We start from the raw sequence: 9,912 nt of genomic DNA, 5'->3' as shown, positions 1-9,912 counted from the left end.
CCTTACCTGTTCTAGCATCCACCAAACTTATTTGTAAAGGGTGATTCCCCCAAAATTTGATGCCATTGTTTACAATTGGACTACAGATAAATCTTGCAGGAGCTGGAATGGGTAAACTATGCCGATTATTTACACCACGCTTCTCTACTTTACACATAGCCGGAGGAGAGGGAGCAGTGGCTTTGATTTACAGAAAGGCCAGGTAGGATGCGCACAATTTGGAGCATACAGAAGCACCCAGAACCGACCTTGTGGATGACAAACACCCCGCACTACCATAAGAATGGTGAGGGGATGGATATTGTAGATACTCTATTTCCCTGAAAATAAGACAGTGTCTTATATTAATTTTTGCTCCACAAAATGCACCAGGGCTTATTTTCCAGAGATGTCTTATTTTTTTCATGAACAACAATGTTTATTCTTGAACAAAAAAAAACCAAAACTATAATTTCGAGCATTCTCAAAATAACGCTAGTGCTTATTTTTGGGAAAACGGTATAGGCCACAGAGAGGTGAAAAAAAGAACTTGTCTCTCACAGTGCATATTCTATTGCTGCCATGGCAGGGTCATAATCGCTCAACAAGTATTTTGCTTAAAAATACTTTATATGGACTTTCCCAAAAAATGCAACAATTTATAAGTTGGAAAAACTTTTGTTGTGCATTAACACTATTTGTTAGTTGAATCGTGTTTTTTCTTAAAATAAAAGCAGAGCTACAACCAGGGACCGCTGATGAGGAATCCCTTGGGGTGTGACAACCCTGGGCCACATTCCTATAGATAAGAGGGCAGACAGGTCACGTGACGGGCATGGCAGAGCGTAGGGCCGCAGGCCGTCTCCCCCTCACACGTAACCCCCCCTCTGGCCTCTTAGCGACCCAGTCAGGCGTCCACGTGTCACGTGACGCGGATCTAGGTTCCGGCAGCGCTTCTGATTGTTTATACTACGTCACCTCCGCCGTCAGCAGCACACCCGGAAGAGCGGAGACATTGCATGCTGTGTGACAGCCGAAGCACCGGGAGACAGAGCCGGCTGGGGGTGTCCTGTGTAAGTTTCCCGCTCACAGGTGTAAGGGTTGGCTGGTGGGAGGAAGGAGGGCTGAGGAGGGCACTCTGGGCTCTTCCCTGGTCCTCCATTCACAATACATTCTGTGTGTAACAGCTGGAAGAACACAACTGGCTGGGCTCTGAGTGACTCTATGGTTGTGGGACTGTAAGTTCCAGAATGTCCTGACAGGAGGGAGTGCACAGGGGAGGCTGGGGAGACAACACACACACACCTAATACACAATACATGATACACAATACATGACACACACACACACACCTAATGCACAATACATGATACACAATACATGACACACACACCTAATACACAATACATGACACACACACACCATACACGAGATGCGCGTGCACACACACACACACACACACACACACCCCTAATGCACAATACATAAGACACACACACCTAATGCACAATACATGAGACGCACACACACCTAATACACAATACATGACACACACACACCTAATGTACAACAGTGTGCGGGTGGGGGGGCTTAAAATGCAAATTTCTTTATTACATTTTTCATTAGAATGATCGATTTTTTTACAAAATGACACATACAATGAATTATTTGCCTTTCAAAAACATGTACCTGATCCCACTACACATTCTGTAACTATTGCAAAAATCTAAGCTAATGAAGTTGTAAATTCTCAGGTAAATGGATACATGTAGGACAGGTCAGTGTAATAGCCTTGAGGCATTTTGTGTCATTACTATCGTTGTGGTAAAGACAGAATAAAAGTGCAGAACCTCTTGGGTTACCCATATGTATGCCTGGGATCAGACATGCACAAAAAGGGCGTTTTTTTCTTTCCCCCTCTTTAGAGCAGGCTACATCCACCAACCTCATACCTGTGCAGTGTAAGATTGGGTGAGGTATCCAGAAGAAGGAACAAGATGAAGGAACATGTCGGCGCCTGATACTTCGTCTACGCTGGGGTGAAGGCTGAATTTAGGATAGCGCGGGACCCAAATGAGGACAGTGCTGGAAAAGTCGGGGTCTCTCTGGAAGTAAAGAGCAGTGTGAATTTTTTTTGTTCTGCCTTAAGTATACCAGGTGTTTATTCAATGCTGCCCGTGGTGTATAGATGTAAAGCAAGCAGAGGGAAGACTTACCCTGGGAGAATCCATGTGAAAAGAGGGAGAAGCACAAACTGTTACAGAAAGTTTAGTACTTCCTCCGCTGTATTGGACTCTCTATACCAGCGCTTCTCCTGCCTCTGGGGTTGGCTTGTCTTACATCGTGAAGCATTACTTAGTCACCCTTCTCTGGTATACTCAAGAAGAATGACTGGTTTACAGTCCTTGGATACCTGAAAAATGTAATAAAGGAACCTTTATTTTACGCCTCCCCTTTTTTGTTTCTGGATCATTGGAGATGCCTTGGAAATCCCTTTAATTCTTGATTAAGATGCTTGGTTTTATATACTGGGATTGGCATCCACATTTTGCAAGTGGCAATAAGTTATAATGTATCCCTTTCTCTCACACAAGCACACACACCTTGGAACAAGTGATCTTGGGGTAAAAATGACACTAGGCATGTGGGATGTAGAAGGCATGATGTACATATATAGGGGAACGGGATCCTATTAAAAAAAGACATTGTACGCGCACATCTAGGGTCAACGGTTCCTGGGGAAAAGACATGAAACACACATACAGCTAGGGGCAAGGGATCCTGTGGATGACATGACAGGGAAACCTAGGTGCAAGGGATTCTGTAGAAAACATGGCACAAATGTATATGAAAATTATCACCTGTGGATAAAAAATATCCGTGGACAAGTTATCCTAGGGAAGTCATGACATGCACATTGTTATTGGGGGTTCTGTGGAATTCATGACACGATTCTCTAGAAGACATGACTTGCACACCATTAGAGACTTTCTTGTATACTGTTTTTTTTTTTGGCATTGCCTATAACAGGGTTGTTTAACTCCAGGTACAGGATCTGCTCTATTTATACTCTTGCAGACAACAGTAAATTTAGCATTGTTTACAAAGTGTCAGAAGGTAGCTCTGTTTATAAAAACTGTTGACCCATTAGTTGCCTTTGAGAGCTGCAGTTGGACATCCCTGGGTTCTAATAAAGGCTGGTTTACTTGACCTGTCATGAATTTTTCAGTATTAATTGGCCCTTATGTAAAAGTTATTGCTAATATGTTTTACATATATTGTGGATTTTTAATATTTATTATTTATATTATTTTTGAATTTTAGGTGAAGGAGTTCTCCCAGCTGGATTTTTTCAACAATGTTGGAGTCCTATGTGACTCCGATTTTGATGAGCTATGTGAACCGATACATAAAGAATCTGAAACCTTCTGACTTACAGCTGTCCCTATGGGGTGGAGATGTTGTCCTCAGCAAACTTGAACTTAAACTGGATGTTCTGGAACAGGTAATTTCTTTTTTATGAGATTAAAACATTATAGATATGTTATTAAAACAAACAAAAACTTGTTTTCTTACCCTAAAGAGGCTAAACTTTTGTGAGCTTGCAGTGGGGGTTTGTTCGTATTAACAGCAGTTCAATGAGGCAGCACACGGTCAGCATTCAACAAAAACAAAGTTCAGGCTCCTGTCTGGGTGCTCCATTGTATCACAAAGATGCCAGTTAACACAATACAAAACAATAAAACAAATCTTAGCCCGGCTGGACCACTAACTACCTCTTTGGTAGTTTCCTCTCTAGCTAATAATGCAATACAGCAAAAATCCTGAAGAAAAAGAAAAAACTTAAAGCATTTGCCTTTAAGTTTTGTAAATCCACTGAGCTCCCTGCAGTCTGTTGCTGATTCTTTAAATAGAGAGCACCTGTGCTTTCTCAGTACAGGTTAAGACCCGGACATGGACTGGGTGGCCAAGAATCCCTTCCAACTCTTCTATGGCTGACTCCAGGGCTCATAAAGCTGGCTTTTCATAAAAACCAACTGTGTGCAGAACTACCACACAGTTCCCTGGAGCTCGTAACAGACAAAGTCTTAGCCTAATACACTTGTTTAATTAATAAAAAATAGTTTATTGGATTTTTATTTAGCTAGTGACCAGTGCTCCAAAATGTCATCTGTTCATTTACAGTTTCATCTCAAGTGTGGGGCACATGCATTTGGCAGAGTACAACTAATAATTATAGCTGTGGGTCAGTAGCATTCTAATTGCACTGAAAAACCCTACTAAACCCAGAGTATACTCACTTTCCACATTCAGTTGTAGAGCACTGCCATTTTCTTACTTCTTCTCTTCCTTCTGTTCTTTAGCCATCTTTATTGACCAGGTTGTGATGACGTAAGGAGCTCATACTGTCCTGGCGCCCGCAGGGGAATGCTGGGTATCCCAACAACTAATGCATGTGCAGTTCAGCAAATTTTGACAATGACAATCAGGCATGTAAGAATATTTTGCAGAATGGGCATCACTTGTCCTTTTTGTAGAAAAAAAAGCCCTGTCTGATGCCACATTTTTAAACTTTAATTCCATTTAGGTGGTCTGGAAGAGTAAGCCAATGTATCTGTTTAGGCTGTGCCATCTCTTTTATTGTTCTCGTCAGTTAACGTATGGTAACCTATGCCATGCTTATAAATACAAAATCCTAAGTGGTGATTACAACAGCCTTACTGCTGGGTACCGCCATGTCTACACTGTATGGCTTTCAGCAGTTGGATGATCATTAGTCCAATACTTTCCTCCGTAGCCCTTTTTTACAGTAAGAAGATGACTGAACAAAAATTAATATTTGATTTGTTTATGTCAAGGTTCTGCTTTTAGCCCTTACTTCACTTGGTCCTACATCCTGTGTTTAAATTTCTGCAGCTTGTTTGTGTTAAAAGATTCCCCATAGGTGTCACCAGGAATAAAGGTGATAGGAAATCAAAAATGAGAAAAAAATCTGATGGGAAAACCTTTTCCAGTGACATCTGTCTAACAGGAAATTCTTTGCAGAGCTTTCTTGTTAAATCCTGTTCTGTTTTGAAGACTGAAAGACTGTGTGACACATTGGCTCATATAAATCCTGTTTATTAATAATAACAATAATAGTAAATACTCTATCTAATGGGACACATAATGCAACAGGAGCTACAACTTACATGCTTGGTGATAGAACATAAGGTGGATGTGTCGAGTTCACAATTCTTATATGCTTGGTAGTACGATATGTAATATTTCAAATTGTATTACTAATTGTACACAGAAATCAGATATATTCTTGTAACTTTTTCCTATCCATTGTAAAAAAATAATATATATTTTCTATACATACATTTTAAAATATATGTGATTCTAATAAATGTTGTGGCCTTACAAAAACTGGCATATTTATATTGTGTTAATGTGTGATTTTAGTTTGAACTGATGACCCCATTCATGAGCACTATTTACAAAGTTTTTATATCACAGTCAGAATTAATGTAGAATTGGCATCACAGTCTCTAATGCATAATAGGATTGTATACAGAGGCTCAGCTTTTTTGGTGTGTTGTACCAAAAGCTAAAGTGTGCCTAGTCCTCAGAAGGAATGTTATGTTTCACGGACTGTACTTTGCATTAATTTGTTCCCAATCAGAGCACTAGTTCTTAATGACAGTAAACAGATTGTCCAGGAAACAAGAACAGAACTCTTTGGAGCCTGAACACAGGGCTGCAAGGACTGAAAGTAGTCTGAGGTATCAGATTTGTATTATTTTAAAGAGGAGGAGGGAAGCTGGACTTTTAAAACGTTTAAGATAAGGTACTAGACATAACATTTTTAATAAGGATTATGCTGTGAGGGAGCCAAAGTAAATTTCCAGAGTGAATTCTGCATAGTTCCTATTTCTGTAATGGATTGACTCAAATTATAATCCTTCTGGTTCTCTTTATTTATGAAGGTATTATAATTTTTTTAAAACCTCTGCTTTATAGCAAGTACTAATAACTTATGTGAGTTTTTAATGTCTATTTCAGAACTCCAGGAATTTTTTTTTTCAGATATGTACATTAGTTTATCTATTGTTATCTATGTTGTTCTTAACTTTGTAGACTGGTCTACTGATAGCTCCAGAGAATTGGAGTCTCCTTCTTAGTAGTAAAATTGCAGTTTTAGGAGAAATATCAATTAGTGTACTTACTTTCTCTATGAGGGGTTAAGGAACCCCTGCTATAATTACTATACCCCCAGCTCCCAGTACATTAAGCTGGTGGCAAACAAAAAGAATGTATTTTACAATTATGGACATTGGGAAGAATATTATCCTTACAGATAGCCCAAAAGATCATTGATGTAAGTGGTTACTAATCCAAGAGGCATAGATTATTTAAAGAATTTATAACAACCTCTGATAGAACCCTGGGTTTCCAGGAAACATTGTACTAAACTATGACCACTAAAAAGACAAATGTTTGTCAGTGTTTTTTTATTTTTATCATTATCTAAGATGCAACTCTAAAGTAAACTCTTTGAACTATTGTTTCTACATCCAATTTTCACACTGACATTTTACGCCATTAGGTGATCCTTCAATTATCGTCATTCCCAAATTGTAACCTTTTGTGACCAGAAGTATTTGATGCCTAAATGTCTAGACCAAATATACTTAAAATAATATGTCTGAAAAATTTGGGGTTGATCTGGATTCAAGTAGATCTTTGTAGATAAATGGATTATAACTTCTGATTAGTGGACCTGGCAAGTGATCAATGTTGTTTCTGTTCACATAGCCTACAGAATAAAAAACAATTTTGAATAAAATGTATGTTCTTGCTACTATCCATTGTACATCAGCACCATTATTTTTACTACTCTAGCCAAAAATCCTCCTTATAAACACTCCCAGTTGTATTTTTTCCCCAGCAGCTACATGACAAATAGAAGCAGATTACTTTTTAACATGTAATCTTAACATGTAATTTTAACATTGTGTTTTGGCAGGAATTGAAGCTTCCATTCACCTTTCTCAGTGGGCATATACATGAGTTAAGGATACATGTACCATGGACAAAACTTGGGTCGGAATCGGTAGTGATAACAATCAACACTATGGAGTGCATCCTAAAACTAAAGGATGGAGCCCAGGTAAGATGCATGTTTTTATAGCCCTGTCATAGAAGTTTGCAAGAATTATAGATGGAATATATAAGGCAAATAGGTGGGTTGGCAGCTTTTTTTCTTTCTTTTTTATAGACAGTATCTTGATAAAACTTTTTAAGGTGCACTTGCTCATCTTTCTTTTCTTCAAGAGATTGGGGACTAGAAGCATGCGTATTTAAAAGAGTTCCACATATAGTTTTTCAGTTTATATGTTTATAGTTCAGCAGACGCCTGTATTGGGTGTGAGATGTTAAAGGCTGGCAGGACTTGACAGGTTTTTAAAGTTACCAGACAACAAGTTAAGCTTAGGCTAGCAAGTTTGCTTGAGTTTATTGGATTTGTTAAAAAGATGTGATCTTCTTTGGCTTTTGAATTGTTGTTTAGGTTTTGTACAGTGTACATGATGTTTGAGAATTACTGTATACCTCCAGTTTACAATGCATTTTGGGTTAGGGTGCAACTATAGCTGGTTTTAGGTGCTGTGTGATTTTAGCGTGATAAGATCCCTTTATGAGGTGTATTAAAGGCGACTACTACTGAGAGAAATGTGAGTTCTTCCATTGCTAACATCCTTATGAAGATGTCTAAATCAGTGACTCAAAACAAACATGCATTTACAAGGTCTTGGTCAGTGTCTTGGACTTAGAATATTAAAAAAAAAAAAAAAAAGAGGTCAGAAATGGCACAATTCATGTTTTCCTTAATCCAGGGCTGTCAAACTCAAATACATAGAGGGCCAAAATTAAAAACTTAGACCAAGTGGGGGGCCAAACTTTAAATTTATTGAAAAAAAAAGTGGAAGTTTACTACTTCATTCATAACTAACAAAAACAAACCCCTCTACACAAACTTAAGGGTTGAAAGGACTAATTTTTATCTATCTATGCAGGCTGTGTTGTTCATCCTCGCCCATCACAAGTTTGTCTGACACTAAATATTACACTATGCTGTCTCCAATCGATTGAAACAAACACAATGCCCCTGGAAGTCAGGCACCATGTGATCATTGCCTGAGCTTTGTGACACATGATAGGTGTACAGGAATATTGTCTATGTATTGCATGTATTGCAAATGATGATCTGAGGTGATAACGGGGGTGGACGAGCCAGATGTAGTTCATTTTTGGAAGGCCAGATTTAGTTTGACACCCCTGCCTTAATCAGTGGCTGTGTTGTATCATTCAGGTTCTCACAGTTTGAAATATAACTCTCAGCAAACTGTTTTTTATTTTTAAGATTTTTTTTCTCTGATATTGGCCCAGTTAAAATGTTTACAATCTGCAGATTATCAAACATATTCAGTTTTTACTTAGGTCGGTATACTTTCAGACTTGTAAAGACGTATTAGGTATTCTACCAAGTGGAGGCTTCAACTTCTAACCAAGTTGATTTCATGTTCCCCCAACTGCCATTGCACTGTGGAATGCAAGAACTTTAGTGGGTGGTAGAGGCAATTGTGTTTGACAGTGAAATGGCAGGGACAGTGCTTAATGACAGTGGAGGCCCTTTGCTGGACCCTTGGATCCAAAGAAACTCCACAGAATCAAAAAGCAAGTACTGGTATCAGAAGGTGCAAGGTACCTGCGGGTCACCATTTTTTAAATTCCAACATTTTAGTCCAGGACAGGTACATTTTGAAAAGTATGTCCAGCTACCCTGTATTTCATGCGTGTCTTGTGTTATGCATTTATGTCTGCTGAATTCTCTAGTAAGAGAAGAGCAAGTGCTCTCTGCTTTTATTGAAGTTTGCCTTTAGGCTCTAAATGCAAGTGCTTTGAATAAAGCTTAGACATAAATATGTTCTGTAAAATCTGCAATATTTTTGTGAGCTGAGATTTAAAAAAAATATACTTCTGACAAAATCCGGTGGCATGATGTCTCAAGTGCCAAAAAGATTATTGTCTGAACATGACATAACTGGAAAGCCATATGTACATGTTCAGCAGGTAATAAAATAAGTGGAAAACAGATCAATGTGGATTGCGTTCCATGTTCTCACTGAGGTCAGTGTGTGAGTTGTTCCATGTCCGGACGTTGTAAGTCATGTTGCCAAAATTCTTATATCATAAATAGAGGCAGCAGTAAACACGCAGTAACCCTTAAACTGTAATCTTTCATGAGCAGCAGATTATTGCAGCTTCTGTATCACTCTATACTTGTATGGCTTCCTAATGATAGTTTATAAAACATCCTTTATTGCAAAATGAATGTAGCGTTTCAGAAGCCAGTATGTTATGAGTATAAATGAATCCATACTGTTGAACCACTTCATAATCTGCTTTATTTGAGAAATTGAAATTACAAATATGTGTGTATGTGCATTTGTGTATATATGTGTGTGTGTGCAGAGAAAGAGGTATAACTTTAGCGTATTTAAGTATATTTAATGTGAATATATGCTCTCCCAATGCTGGACAAAATAACAGGTTTGCATTAATTTAGTCTTCTGATTGTTCTCCCCAGAAAATGTTTACAATTTGGTGGGGAAAAAGCTGTAGACGGGTGGTGGCTACTGTATTGTGACATAACTTTTCTGTATCCACTGAAAACGCCCAGGTGGTGCACCCGGCTAAAAGGGGCTGAGGAGAAGACTGGTTACATAAGCAAAACTTCTACAATCTACCCTACAAATCCATTATAGCACTAAGATCAAATGCTAGGTAGACATGTGCAATTGTTCTCGTCCGATAATCGGCTCAGGGCTGATACCATACGAGGATCTTGTGTGTGTGTGTACAGCATTCGTCGTCCATCGTCCAACG

The 9,912-nt window shown here is 38.7% G+C and overlaps 1 protein-coding gene across 3 annotated transcripts in view; it reads left to right on the top strand.

The window, feature by feature from the left end:
- Positions 1-957: 957 nt before the first annotated feature.
- The window catches only part of VPS13B (vacuolar protein sorting 13 homolog B), a 520,025-nt gene continuing 511,070 nt past the window's right edge, over positions 958-9,912 (top strand). For all 3 annotated transcript variants that reach the window (XM_072410846.1, XM_072410847.1, XM_072410848.1), the window contains exons 1-3: positions 958-1,052; positions 3,304-3,484; positions 6,992-7,135. In XM_072410846.1, coding sequence (XP_072266947.1) covers positions 3,338-3,484; positions 6,992-7,135 — 291 coding nt within the window. In that variant the 5' untranslated portion in view covers positions 958-1,052; positions 3,304-3,337. The remainder of the gene's footprint in view (positions 1,053-3,303; positions 3,485-6,991; positions 7,136-9,912) is intronic.

This window comes from Pyxicephalus adspersus, chromosome 5, assembly GCF_032062135.1.
Source record: "Pyxicephalus adspersus chromosome 5, UCB_Pads_2.0, whole genome shotgun sequence".
Lineage (NCBI taxonomy): Eukaryota > Metazoa > Chordata > Amphibia > Anura > Pyxicephalidae > Pyxicephalus > Pyxicephalus adspersus.
The sequence above is the reverse complement of the archived record's forward strand: the minus strand, read 5'-3'. Positions and strand labels throughout refer to the sequence as shown.